The following is a 15,367-nucleotide window of genomic DNA, read 5'->3' as shown; positions in this document are numbered from 1 at the left end:
AAAATGCACAAAATACTAGCTTGGCAGCTCAAAACAGAACAAGCCAAAAGAACTGTATTGGTATCAAGGAAAAAGGACAAACAAATTACATGTAATCCAACAGAGATCAATGAAAATTTTAAGGAATTCTACGAACAATTATACCGAACTGAGAACGAAGGGAAAGAAGACAAAATAGGTGAGTTTTTAGCTAAAAGTGAACTACCGAAATTACAAGAAGAGGAGCAAAACAAATTGATAAAACCATTTGAAATAGAGGAAATACAGGATATTTATTTAAAAAGCTACCGGACAATAAAACGCCTGGAGAGGATGGACTCCCAATAGAATTCTATAAAACATTTTAAGAGTTATTAATTCCTCCTCTCCTGGAAGTAATGAATCAGATAGAAGAAACACAAAACTTGCCAGATTCATGTAAAACAGCAATAATTACAGTAATACCAAAGACAGGGAAAAATCCACTAACACCAGCATCATATAGATCAATATCTCTACTAAATTCAGATTATAAGATAATAGCTAAACTATTAGCAAACAGATTGGATGACTGTGTACCAAAAATAGTAAAACTAGATCAAACTGGATTTATTAAGAAAAGATGAACAACAGACAATGTCTATAAGTTCATTAGCTTAATCCATGCAGTACAAGGAAATAAGATACCAACAGTGGCTGTTGCTTAAATGCAGAGATAGCCTTTGACAGGGTAGAATGGAATTTTTTATTCAAAGTATTTCAGAGGTTCAACCTACCAGAGAAATATATTAATTGAATTAAAGCATTATATAAGGGACCATTGGTGAAGGTGACAGTAAATGGATATATATCGAACCAATTTAAATTAAGCAGGTCCAGTAGGCAGGGATGTCCACTATCTCCCTCACTGTTCACTTTAGCAATAGAACCATTGGCAGAACTGATAAGAACAGAAAATAAAATAAAAGGGATAAAGATAAAGGAGAAGGAATATAAAATCAGTTTATTTGTAGATGACATCATAGTATACTTAACAGAACCAGAAATATCAATAAAAGAATTACATAAGAAACTGAAGGAATATGGAGAAATATCGGGGTACAAGATCAACGTAAATAAAAGTGAAGCGATGCCAATGAATAATGCAGATTACACAGAGCTTTAAAAAGAATCACCATGTAAATGGCAAACACAAGCAATCCGATACCTAGGAATTAGATTAGATAATAATTTAGGCCACCTATACAAATTAAATTATCAGCCATTAATGAAGAAATTACATGATGACTTAGAACATTGGAAAGAATTGCAACTAACACTGATAGGAAGGGTAAATTGCATTAAAATGAATATCTTCCCAAGGATACAATACCTATTTCAATCATTACCAATTCCCTTAACAGAGAAATTCTTCAATGCGCTAAAGAGAATAATAAGGAAATTCTTATGGAAAGGGAGGAAACCAAGGATAGTGCTAGATAAATTAACAGAATGGTACAAATAAGGTGGTTTGCAGCTACCAAACTTTAAAAATTATTATAGAGCAGCACAATTAAGGTATCTATCAGATTTCTATCAAACAAGGGAAAAACCAGATTGGACCAGGATAGAGCTAGATAAAATAGGGGAGAAGGTACCAGAACATATACTTTATAAGTGGGATGAAAAATTGGTGCAATATAGAAGTTCACCAGTACTGCACCATTTACTCAACATATGGAAAAAGATTCACGTAGAAATGAAAAAAACAAATTACCAACTATCAAAATTATTATTGATGCAAAATCAACTAATCCCTTTCACAATAGATAACCTTTCCATTAGAGAATGGGAGAGAAAAGGAATTGAAAGAATAGAAAATTGTTTTTTGGGAAATAATTTGTTATCATTTGAACAAATGAAGTACAAATATGGAATAACTCATGGCACAATGTTTTCATACCACCAACTGAAAATTTAAAAGACAAACTGGGAAGCAGACTGAGGTTACCAGAAGGAAGCAGCTTTGAATATGTGATTACAGACACAATGATAATTAAAAGATTTATAACAAACATGTACATCAAGCTGCAAGAGAAAGAAAATGATGAAATAAGCTATAAACCCAAACAAAAGTGGGAAAAAAATCTAAACATAAAGATAAAAAATGAAATATGGTAAAAGTTATGCCCCGAAACTATGAGAAATATAATAAATACGAGGTTACACATGATACAATATAATTGGTTACATATATCATGCCCCAAAAGTTAAATAAATAGGATCCAACATTATCAGATAGATGTTTTTGCTATAAGAAGGAAAAGGGAACAACAGTACATACAATTTGGGCATGTGAGAAAGTGAAAAAGTTTTGGGAAGATCTAAATCAGATATTAAATAAAATCACAAAAAGCAACATACCAAAAAATCCAGAGATCTTTCTTCTAAGTAATATAAGAAGTAAAGAATTAGCCCTCAAACTGGATGAAGCACAAAAAAGATTTATTATGATAGCCTTAGCTGTAGCAAAAAAATGTATAATGTCAACTTGGAAATCAGAAGAAAGCCTGAGAGTACAGCAATGGTACATTGAAGTGAATAAATGGATTGGAATATATAACATATAATTTTAAAAATAAAGTCACATTATTTGAACAAATTTGGGAACCATACATGGAACACAACAGAGAGGGCCTACTGCGGACCTCCACCCCCAAAAATGATAGAATGAGAATTTTCTTGTTTATTTTCATTGGGTGATGACATTGTTTAATGAGTTTTCAACACCTGATCTAACACCTCCATAAAAAGAGGAATCAGCAAATCTTTTAATTCTTTATAAGATTCAGGGGGGAAACCATCCTCTCCTTGAGTGTTATTGATTTTCAAAGAACCCAATGCCTCCTTCACCTCCATATGGGTAAAGGGAGCATTAAGTTCTACCAGGTCTAACCTTGGAAGCCTAATTTGTGAGAGAAACTCTTCTATCTTATTAATGTCTTCTTGAGATTCTGATTGGTATAACTTGGAGTAAAATTGCCTAAAAGCCTCATTAATTTCTTGAGGCTTGTAATTGGTCATATTCACAACTGTTTTTATTGCATTGATCATTCTTGTGACCTGTTCTGCTTTCAATTGCCAAGGAAGTACTTTATTGTTCTTTCACCTAGTTCATAATACCTCTGTTTAGTTCATATTATTGCTTTTTCTATTCCATATGTTTGCAATGTCCTTTTCCAAATAAAGCATTTCTGTTTCCAGTTGCTCCACCTTTCTTGTATATTCCTCCTTGATCTTAGAAGGGGATGGTGAGCAGCCAGATGTCGTGATCCACATGGGGACCAATAACATAAACAGAAGTAATGATGAGGTCCTGAAGTTGGAATATAGGGAGTTAGGAATGAAGTTAAAAAGCAGGACCTCAAGGGTGGTAATCTCAGGATTGCTGCCTGTGCCACACGCCAGAGAGGGTAGGTATAGGAAGTTGTGGAAGATGAATGTGTGGCTGAAGAGTTGGTACAGGGACCAAGGGTTTAGATTTGTGGATCATTGGGATCTCTTTTGGGGAAGGTCTGACCTGTACAAAAAGGACTGGCTGCACCTGAACTGGAGAGGGACTCTACTGGTGGGCAGGTTTGCTAGAGCTGTTGGGGAGGGTTTAAACTACTTTGGCAGGCTGGGGGTGGGGAGGATGGAGGTGTGAACCAGAACATGACTACAGAGAATAGGGCAGAAGGTTAAAAGCATGATGCTATGTGTTCTGAATTTGCAAGGGAACAAAGCATAAATGTAGTCAGTTAGAGGATTTGAAAAAATGTCTATTTCAACCCTAGGAGTATTAGGAGTATTAATTCCATTTCTACAAAACCCAGATGAACAGAGCATGGATTGGCATGTGGAACTATGATGGTGTGGCTATTACAGAGACTTAGTTAAAGGAAGGGCAGGATTGGGTGATGCAGGTACAGGAATTCAGGTGTTTTAAAAGAAATAGGATGGGAGGTAAGAGAGGGGGTGGGAGTAGCATTACTGGTCAGGAATAGTATCATGGCTATAGAAAAGGAGGGCACTGCTGAGGGAGTGTCTACTGAGTTGGTGTGCGTGGAAGTCTGAAATAGGAAGGGAATAATCACTGTACTAGAAGTTGTCTATTGGCCCCAAATAGCCCTCGGGACACCAGGGAGAAGATAAGCAGGCAGATTTTGGAATGGTGCAGGGAATACATCTGTTCTGGGACCCATGGTCTTTGTGATCTTTATAAATGATCTAGATGAAGAGGTGGAAGGATGGGTCATTAAGTTTGCAGATAATACGAAGGTTGGAGGAGTTGTGGATGGCGGTGAAGGTTGTATTAGGTTACAAATTGATATAAACAGGATGCAGAGTTGGGTGGAAAAATGGCAGATGGAGTTCAATCCGGATAAGTGTAAGGTGAATGCATTTAGAAGGACAAACCAGCAGGCTGAGTAGAGGGTTAATGATTTGTTACTTAGGAATGAGGGACCTAGGGGTCCAAATCCATACATCCTTTAAGATCGCAGTACAAATTGATAGGATGGTTAAGAAGGCCTATGGGATGCTGGGCTTCATTAATAGAGGATTGAGTCAAGAGTCAAGAGGTTACAATTCTACAAATGTTACACCTCTACAGATCTCTAGTGAGACCACACTTGCAGTATTGTGTTCAGTTCTGGTCACCTCATTATTGGAAGGATGTTGAAGCTAGGGAGAAGGTGCAGAGGAGATTCACCAGAATGTTGTCTGGATTGAAAAATAACTTATGAGACAAGGCTGGCAGAGCTGGGACTTTTCTCTTTGGAGCACAGAAGGGTGAGAGGAGACTTAATAGAGGTCTACAAGATTATGTGAGGCATAGATAGGGTGAACAGCCAGCACCTTTTTCCCAGGACAAGAATAGCAAACATCAGAGCACATGTGTGCAAAGTGAAGGGAGGAAGGTTTAGGGGAGACATCAGGCGTGATTTTTTTTTACACAGAGAGTTGTGGGTGCCTGGCATGTCTTGCCAGGGATGATGGTGGAGGTTGAAACATTAGGGGCATTTAAGAGACTCTTACAAGCACATGGATGGAAGAAAAATAGTATAGAGTGTAGGGAGGGGCTTTTTCAAGGAATATATAGGTCAGCACAACATCAAGGGCCAAAAGGCCTGTACTCTGCTGCAGTGTTCTATGTTCCATGAATGTACTCTCTTCATGGCAGATTACATGAAGATTACCATTAAGAAGAAATGAAAATACACATCACACTGAGACACAGAATCATAAAGCTTGTTTATTATATCAACCTGAAGCCTGGATAAAGTGATTCACCTGCAATCTGTTCTACTTAAATAACATGAATAACATATTTCAAATAAAATAACAATTAAAATTAAATTTCAAAATCAGTCAACTGTCTTCAAAAACATTAAGAATCCCAACAGTATCTTTTATTGATATTTTAAAAATAGAAGCATAATTTATGTTTTTTATCTGTCCAATATTAATTTTTGTGCAACATGGTCATAAGATAAATAAGGATAAGAGGACCCTTAAGCTTATTTGATATCCTCTAGCCAAAATTCAACGAAGCTGATTTCCAACAGCAAAATCAAGCTGATCCTTAAATAATGATGGTCTGTAATCTTGGTTTCAAACTCATTTTCTGGCCACCTATTACAGATGTTTGACAACTCCTAGACAAAGAAACATATCCTGATACCTGCCCTGATATGCTTATCATAGTCTGAAATTCTGTCAAAATCTGGTGATCAGTCAATTTGGCATAACAGCAGCATGGCATTGAGATTCATAATATTTACTGAATAAATATTAACCTGTAGGAAATCAGAGCTTCGATATCAGGTGCATTTACTATGAGGGGCCACATGATGGAGCTGAAAACCCTCTAACGTTGCATCAGTTTTCTTGCAACAAAGCTCTTGAATATGCATATTTCATCAAATTGCAATTGATATTGTATTCTGCAAACTTTACATTGTGCCATTCTAAAAGGACAGCATTTTCACAAAAATATAAAGGTATCCATCCATTTCAAGCAGGTGTCAATTGTACTGGTGTCCAAGAAGAGTGTGGTAACCTGCCTAAATAACTTACAACCAGTGGCACTCACATCAACAGTGAAGAAGTGTTTTAAAAGACTGGTGTTGAAGCATACCAGCTCCTGTCTCAGCTGCAATATGGATCTGTTCCAATTCGCCTACAGTAGCAACAAGTCTATGGCAGATGACATTTCACTGTTTCTACACAAAGCCCTGGAACACCTGGATAGCAAAGATGCATACATCAGGGTGCTCTTTATCAACCACAGTTTGCAATGTAACACCATTATCCCCTCAAAACTGATCAGAAAACTCTAAGACCTGGGACTCAACACCCACTGTGTAATTGGATCTTGGATTTCCTCAGCTCCAGACCACAATCAGTAAGGATTGGTAAGAACATCTCCTCCACAATCACTATCAGTACCAGAGCACCGCAGGGCTATGTTCTTAGCTCACTACTCTACTCGCTATACACCTATGACTGTGTGGCTCAGTACAACAACACCAACTAGAAATTCACTGACAATACTACAGTAGTGGGTTGCATAAAGAAAGGTGATGAGTCAGCATACAGGAGGGAAATTGAAAACTTGGCTGAATGGTGCATCCACAACAAAACCAAGGAGCTGATTGTTGACTCTAGGAAGGGAAAACCAGAGGTGTATAATCCAGTGATCATTGGGAGGGAGGGGGAGAAAATTTAAGTTCTTGGATGTCACTATCTTGGAGGATCTTTCTGAGACCAAACACACTAATGGTATTGTGAAGAAAGCACGTCAGGCCTCTACTTCCTCAGGAATTTGTGGAAGATTGGTATGATATCAGAAACACTGGCAAATTTCTCCTGATGTGTGGTGGAAAGTGTGCTGACCGGCTGTATCATGGTCTATGGGGACATCAATACCCCCGAGCGTAAAGCCCTGCAATAGGTAGTCAACACAGCCCAGGACAACATAGGAAAAACCTCCCCACTATTGAGAACATCTACAGAGAACGCTGCCATCGGAGAGCAGCAGCAATCATCAAGGAGCCACATCACCCAGCACATGTTCTATTCTTGCTGCTACATCAGGAAGGAGGTATAGGTGCCATACTACCAGGTTCAGGAACAGCTGCTACCCATCCACCATCAAACTCCTCAATAACAAACTCGATTAGGGTATTCATTTAAGGACTCTTACTTTTGCATTTTACTGATTTTTTTTCTCTCTCTATTGCACAGTCAGTTTGAGTATATTTCTTTATTCCTTTACAGGTGGACATTGAGTACAGTTTTTCTGCACTACCAATAAGTGATAATTTTGCCTTGCCCGCAGGAAAAAGAATCTCCCTGAGAGAGACAACACTCTCTGAAAGGTGACTCATCACCTTTCTTTATGCAACCCACTACTGTAGTATTGTCAGTGAATTTCTAGTTGGTGTGATATCATGTATGTACTCTGACAATAAATCTGAAATCTGAAATGCAAACTCAGGAGTCTTCTTGTAAAATAAATTTGTTATATAGTATTCTGTTTATATCTGATCATAGTTAATTTTTAAATCTTTCAAAATTAAATCCAGAAATAACAGTTGAAATATACTGATTATCTTACATGCTCATAAAAAATATCCATTAAAATCTGCCCAATATGGCCAGCTGGAGAATAACGTTGGGATTATTGCTTGGTTAGTCTTATCTCACTGAGGATAGATCCATGCACAAATCTCATACAGGACTGATAATACTCATGTTAAAAAGTAGCTGGCAAAATAATAGCATGTCTCTGAAGGTAGAGTGAAGTTATGCTGTTGTTGAGTTGTTTTTTTGCTCTCTATTTGGATAGAAGTAACTGAAAGACATTTGCCCTTTGCGTGAGAAGAAATTGAGCGACAGAGATGTATGGGTCAAAATAATTCACAAGCAGCAATACTTAGTTACTACCAAGACCAAAGTTCAGGAAAATGAAAGGTAAATATGTACAAAACAAAGATAAATTATTGCCTTACCTCAATTTTTTCCCACACTGTGCTGTTATTCTGTTTCTGCTGAATAACTTCCTGTAGTTGTTGAACTAGACTTGCTTTGGAAGAATCACCATTCAAGGTATTTTTTGGCATCTTTATTAACCAATTATGTGAGTTCTCATGGGCAGTGTGGTGTTCAGCACTTGCTTCTGCTCCTGATGGCTCATCATCTGACAGGATGTCGCTAAGTGGGCCTGATTCAATGCTGTCCTCCAAGGAGGGAGCTATATCACTTGAGGAAGTTGGAGAAATAGTTCCAGTTTCAGGGACGAATTTTCTGTTCTCCCTTCCATTGGGAATTGATGGATTTACCTCAGTCACAGAATTTGCTTCTGAAAGCTCCCAGTCATCAATGTTCTGAAGTGCTTCAACTTCAGGTGTCTGTGACAATAATTTTGTCAAATTCTCCAATTTTAAAGCCAACACTTCAGTTTCCTTCAAGTGGGATGGAAGAGCCAGATACTCATTGGATCCAAACCATGTATCAACTTTGTCACTTTCAGTAGTTTGATTTTGGTTTGAAGTATGCTCTGTCCGTGTTTCTTGTTGTAGCAAAGGAACAGTGGAGATACAACAAGCAGAATCTGTCCTGACAACACTCTCTGAAGTTTGATTAGTGAACTGGGCAGTTACTGATTCATCCAAATTTTGTGTGACAGGTGAATTATTTTTACATTTACTATCTATCTTCTCATTCTGGTGCTTGGAAGATACATTATTGTCTTTGTTTTTACCAGTCAAGGTGTCTGAATGAAATGGTTCTGAACCATTATTATTCTTTTCACCCACTGGAGTTTTGTTAAGTGGAGCACAAATTGGCTGGAACTTTTGTGTTGAAAATATGGCTTCTGCTTTCTTTTGACACGGGGAGGTCTGTTTGAATGAAACAGACATGTCATTCTGTTGTTTGTGTGTAGGAGAAATGATATTCTGGGATAAAGGTATGCTGTGGGGTTGTTTGGGTGTTCTCAAAGAGATATTGCTTGATTGCCTGAAATGAAGGTCACACGACTTACTAAGTGATGAAAGCTTTCTTTGATGTTGATTTGAACCTAAAGTTGTCTTCCCTAAATTACACTGCAAATGTGAACACAGGTCTCCACTGCCTGTTTTGTTTAGTTCATCATACGAATGACTAACAGCAGCATTTGAAGTGCTTGAGTAAGATGAAGGCAAATCCAGCCAGAGTTTAGACCTGTCTGGATAATCAAGAAGAGATGGTGTACTTCTGCTTATTTCTGTTTTGTGGGAAAGGTCAGAAGCTAAAATTCTGCAGCAACTAACTTCCAAGTCATCTTTAGAAACTTCATCTTGAAACATTGCTCTTTTAGGTAAGGAAGGGTGTGTTGGAGACTCTTTATTATAATTGAAACAATCCTTAATTGTTCTTTTTGGTGTTGCATTTTCACAGTTCATACTATTTGCACTGGAAGAAATGCTTTTGACAATGTTGTTGATCTCCAAATCATCTATATTACTATCAGAAATTATCTTGGACTTCTGTCTAATTCCAGTTTGAATTGTTGCATATTCTACAGGTGGAGTCTGAGACTGGGTTGATATCTCTGATGCTTTAGAGTTTGCTGTATCTTTCTCATCCTGCACTGAAATCTGGTTATCTGTGATGGTCAGCTGATGCCCGTCTCTTGCCTTCGTTTCCTTTTGACCAGAAGTGGAATGTTCATCTGGTGCTGAAAGTGAACCCAACTCCGGAAAGCCTTTTTTTGGATCAGAGCTCCAATGCCCAAAATGCTTTGACTTAGTCTTGGAGATTGAACTCGAGGTCATGTTGGCCTCTGAGTCACAGGGCACGTCTTCACTTGGACTGTAATCAGACAGTTCAAAGGCAGTGATACCACAATCCAAAGAAAAATAGTCTTTTGAACATTTAATGGTCAGCTGACCTGCATCATCAACTTCAGTCAGTGAATCCAGGCAGGTCTGCAAAAACAAAACACTTTGTAAAACTAATGTACATTTTGAATTACATAATTAGACTTTATCTTTTCGATTTAAATCTGAGTCATAGAACTGGGATAGCAACTAAAATAAATGGGATGTGCAGACACCATGCCATAAAAACATGACCCCAGGGCATGTAAATCAGAATGTTTTTAAATGATGTTTAGCCACTCAAGCACAGACCACAACTACATTTTCAATTAATCTGTGTAAATTTAGGAATATGAAGAAAACATTTAAAGTGTAAAGTTTTCATCGCTACAGTTATTGTCAGTTATTGTGCCTGTTGTTGAGAATATGACCATGACATTTCACCGAGTCTTAGGTCACAATTTGCTGAATAGTTAACTACACTAACTTGGATTACCTTTTGCTAGTAATCAGAGTTAGCAGGATTTGCAACCAGTGAGAAAGCAGCAGTGTTTGCTGCAAAGAAAGGTACGCATGAGATTTCAAAATTGTCAAAAGTGAAAACTTTCGCTTTGCTGATATAGACTGTTGGCCATTTTGTCCCAGTATCTGGCAGTGTGATGAGTACAGTGGCCGCAGTGGGTGCAGACAGCCAATAGAAGTGGCTGTCTACATGTGACATCATGCAGCTAGCTTAGAAGGCAAACACATTATTAAATTCTTAGAGACATCAAACCGGGTACCAAAAAGCTCGATTCTTAATTTCAAATAGGAGTATGACAAAGAAAAAATGAAATATAATAAATAAACCTTAAGAAAATCAAAACAGGACCAGATTATTTAGTCCTTCGTGCCTGTACTCATATTCAGTAAATTCATGATCAAGCTATTACAATTCTTGCACTAACCTCATATTCTTTGATTTACTTAATATCCAAAAGTCTATCAACATCTGTCTTGAATACATTCAGAAACTCAAAATCCACACTCCTCTTAGACATCCTCTCTTGTTAAAAATGGTTAATGTAACACATGTTTCAGCCACAATTCTTACAAGAGTCTATGCTTGAATGCTACCACCAAGGTTTTGTTTCATGCAGGCATTGACTGCTTCATTTGCTGGGGAGAGATGCAAAGAATTGAGCCTTGCATATTCATCAGCAAACATCCCCATTTCTGTCATTATGGTGGAAAGAAGATCACTCTTGAAGCAGCTGGGAATGGTTGAATGTGACTCCAACTATTGATACCTTGATGACAATCTAGCAGGGCTTGATGCCATGCTCAGTCCAGTGCTGCCTTTATATAAAGAGTAGACACTTTTACCTCACCTCTCCAATTCAGATCTTTGTTGGATGTATGGGCCTAAGCTGGCTTGAAATCTGGAGCTGAGTGATCCCGATGAAACCCAAAAATTGGACTATTTTTCAATGAATGAGCAAGATACGGGCACTTGATAACATTGTTTGCAACACCATTCATCACTCAACGATAACTAAGATAAAGGGATTGGGTGATACTCAGCCAGATTGGATTAATATCACTCTTTCACAAAAAAGTACTCATGTAATTTTCCATACTGTCAGATTAATGTCAGTACTGGAAAAGCATGACTGTTTCTGGAATGCAACATTCAGGATATTTTCTGGTTCATAGCCTGTTTCACTGTTTCAGTCTTTTCTTGCAATCAGTGGAGTAAATGAAATTGGCTGAAGAGTAGTAATGGTGGGCATCTCAAGAGGAAACCAATTTCTGTCATCAAACTGACATTTCTACTGAATGTGACTGTGACTGCCTCCACCCTCTTTGCCAGACCCTGTAATATTTGAGTATGAAGATACCTTTGGAGTTTAAACCTCCCATTGGCCGTTTAATTATCTGTGACTATTTGAATGAGGGTTGATCCCCAAGCTTGACTTTAGTGCCTCACCACTATCTTCTCAAGAGCATTTAGAAATGGGAAATAAATTCCAGGCTTGCCACAAAAAACATGCAAAACAAATATTTAAATAAATTAAAAAAAAAAGACATTCAGCCTTTTTTCAGTACCTAGAGGCAATGTGAAGGAGCAAGGAAAGAATTAATTGAGTCCCAGTGGTTCAAATCATCATGGTTGCAGTTGGCTCTGAACTATAGGAAATTATTCACCAAAATGATTTCCCTCTAGAAATATCTCTCCTAATCTTTAAGATAACCAACTCCACTTTAGTGAGATATTCTCTGCAGTGAAATAATGGCAGTGTTTTATTGGAAAACGCATAGTTGGAAACTAAGCTTCTGCATTCATAATTACATGCTCTTGAACCTCAATGCCAACCCAAATTAAGGAATTATTTGACAATTTATTTTTCTGGGTTTTTTTTAGGCTTCCTTAAAATATTTTGACTAAATTAATTTCTGTCCCCTGATTTAAATATGTAATACATTTCACGTCACTAATTTGGTGCATATGTTTATGATAAGCAGCAGATTTGATTTCCAGAAATGTCCTACTCAACAGTCATGAGACTTTTAGAGTATAGAGATGAAATGAAGCAATTCATCCAGCTCATGTCAGCATTAAAATTCACAGTTTCATGTCTTCCACTTTTCATTTTTCACTGTCAGTTTAAAATAACCATTACTGAAATAATGTTAATTTCTTTCTTCCTAAGTTTTTTATTCTCATTTTTTACATACATTAACAGCTATTCTATGCCAGAAACAGTGAAAATATCACGTAAAGAAATATGTCTGATGAAGTTTAGGCCTATTAGCCTGACATCCTAATGGGAAAATTACTTTAAAAAGTTGTTAGAAATGTAATATGTGACCACTTATACAGAGAATGGCACTTAACCAACACTTAATTTTATTTCAGAAAGTTGTGTCTTCTTCATAGTTGACTAATGTTTTTGAAGAGGACATCAACATAGTGGATAAGGCACACCTGTTAATCAATTCATCCTAAATTACCAAAACTTTTCCAGCTCAATCAACATCCTCATAATCAGCTCTGTACTTTCTCTACTGCAATCAAATCTTTTCTGTTATGTGGTGGCTAGGTCTGTACTCAAACTGTTGCCCAAACATAAAAAACTTCCCAACAAGATTTCCTCAAGGACTTACTTTGAAGATCATCTGCATTAAAATGAGAATGTATTGAAATCCTGTAGAGAGAAAATTATTCAGACATTTTATTTTTAATTCAACACAGGTCACCAGTGGTGTTTTGCTGGGATTGATTCCTTGCTAATTAATCCTCTCAAAAACTAACTCACTGGATTCGATCCATGTCCATTTCTCAGTTCTCACTCCCTTGCTATTGGTTGCAAGTATTAATGATGTAGATTTAAATGTAAGGGTCATGATGAAGACATTTGCAGATAATTAATAAACATGGCCATGAGGAGGAAAGCTCCAGATGCAAGAAGATATTGATGTCAGTTGGGCAGATAAGTGCCAAATGGTATTCAATCTGGAGAATGGAGGGGTAATCTATTTGGATAATGCATCAAGAAAGGAGAATATGCAATAAATCCACAATGCTGAAATGTAGCAGGCCCTGAAGAGAAGCCAGTTATAAAGTACTTTTTTAACCAAGAATAGAGATTGTGCTAGAATGGCACATAACACTAGCTAAGGCACAGTGTGAATGTAGTTCTGGTCCCCACATAACAGGAAAGATGCAATTGCATGGGAGGAAGTGCAGAGAGTATATGAAGATGTTACCATGGCTGAATGTCATCTATGAATAAACATCAGATTACTTGGGATTGTTTTCTCACAAGAAGGTTGAAGGGATATTTAAAATTGAGGTGATGAAATCAAGAGGGGTTCAGAAATATTAAAGAGGAAAGAACTAATTCCCTTGGCTGAGGGATCATAAAGCAGAAGACCATGGGAGAGCTGAGAAATAAAGAAACCAGCAGAAGAATTAAGTGATGAGGTAAATATTTTTCACTCAGAGAGCCCTATGGATCTAGAACTCACTGCCTGATAGAGGAAACCCTCATGTTGATATTTGAAGAACCATGATCTGCAAGGCTAGGAACTTAGTGTTGAACATTGGGATTCCATTACATCAATCATAACATGTTGTAGCAAGTGGCCTCTTACTGCACCATAAATTTTCTATAATTCCATGATCTCATTAAGAGAATCGTGTTTTGAAGATAAAAATGTTCAACTGAAAATCTTCCCAGTTTATTGGCAGAGCATCCCAGTTCTATATTGACTCTGTTAATGAGCAGTTTCAGCACTACTTCTGAACAATATGATTTGTAGTTTTTAAAGATGTAACAAAATATAAAGATGAGCAGGTACAGTGGATGTAATCTTCATGGAATTTGGTTAGGCATCTGACCAAGCCCAAAATGAAAGGCTGGTCCGAAAGGTTGGAGCCCATGTGATTCAAGTCAAATTGGCAAATTGGATCCAAAATTTTAATTTGTTTTCTTAGTTAATTTAGAGATACAGCGCAGTAGCAGGCCCTTCCAACCCACAAGTCTGTGGCACTCAATTACACCTAGATGACCAATTAATCTACTAACCCATATATCTTTGGAACATAGGAGGAAACTGGAGCATCTGGATAATATCCACACTGTCACAGGGAAAACATACAAACTCCTTACAAACAGTGACAGATTTGAACCCAGGTCACTGGTACAAGAAGAGCATTGTGCTAACCACTAAGCAAACCATGTCGCTCTACAAGTGACCACATATTGTTGTGGTAATAAGAGTTATGTATTACAGAGATCTGTACTGGGTCTGTTATTGTTTGCTGCATACATAAATAACTTAGATGTTAATGTAACAAGTATGATTAGCGAACTTGAGGATGAAATAAAAAATTGATAGTGTTGTGGATAGTGAGAAAGATGTGGAAACCTATTTTTCATCTGGTAAATTGGACAGAACATTGAGAGGTGGAATTTAACTCTGATAAAGTCAAATTGGTGCATTCAGGAAGGTCAAATAAGGATAAAGTGGACACAGTGAATAGTCAGGCCCCAAAGAGTACAGAAAAGCAAAGATCTTGATGTACAAGCCCAAAGATCCCTGAAGTGGCAGCAAGTGCCAAGTTCAATTTTATTGACATCTGCTCCAAGATGCAGTGATAGAGATTGTATTGCGAGTAGACCAAAAAACAATGTCATACATATCACAACAAAGAAACACAGTACAGAGGTACAAAAGTGCACAGTTAAAGGGAGAAATCATTTGGGAGCAAGTAGACATGGTGATAAAGAAGGCATATAGGAGGCACATGGGATGGCATGGGGTTCATAGATTATAGAATCTTTCAACACAGAAATAATCACTTTGGCCCAAAGTGACTATAAAGCACTTTATGTGACTATAAAGCACATATCAATATTAATCCCATTTTCTTCTTCCCATATACCCATCAATTCCTCTCAGATTCTGTCCTCACCTACACAGTAGGGACAATTTACCTTCCTTCCCACATATTT

The 15,367-nt window shown here is 37.4% G+C and overlaps 1 protein-coding gene and 1 long non-coding RNA gene across 8 annotated transcripts in view; one reads left to right on the top strand and one right to left on the bottom strand.

The window, feature by feature from the left end:
* LOC138753578 (uncharacterized) overlaps positions 1-7,973 on the top strand; it is a 32,287-nt gene extending 24,314 nt beyond the window's left edge. The window contains exon 3 of the long non-coding RNA XR_011351272.1: positions 7,853-7,973. This is a non-coding gene — a long non-coding RNA (uncharacterized lncRNA). The remainder of the gene's footprint in view (positions 1-7,852) is intronic.
* akap6 (A kinase (PRKA) anchor protein 6) overlaps positions 1-15,367 on the bottom strand; it is a 427,053-nt gene that overhangs the window by 281,090 nt on the left and 130,596 nt on the right. For all 7 annotated transcript variants that reach the window (XR_011351260.1, XR_011351262.1, XM_069916733.1 and 4 more), the window contains one exon: positions 8,016-9,974. Coding sequence is in view for 5 of the 7 variants with exons in the window: in XM_069916733.1 (XP_069772834.1) it covers positions 8,016-9,974 (1,959 nt within the window). In the remaining 2 variants the exon portion in view is untranslated. The remainder of the gene's footprint in view (positions 1-8,015; positions 9,975-15,367) is intronic.

Source organism: Narcine bancroftii, chromosome 2 (assembly GCF_036971445.1).
Source record: "Narcine bancroftii isolate sNarBan1 chromosome 2, sNarBan1.hap1, whole genome shotgun sequence".
Lineage (NCBI taxonomy): Eukaryota > Metazoa > Chordata > Chondrichthyes > Torpediniformes > Narcinidae > Narcine > Narcine bancroftii.
This window is presented reverse-complemented; position numbering and strand designations above follow the sequence as displayed.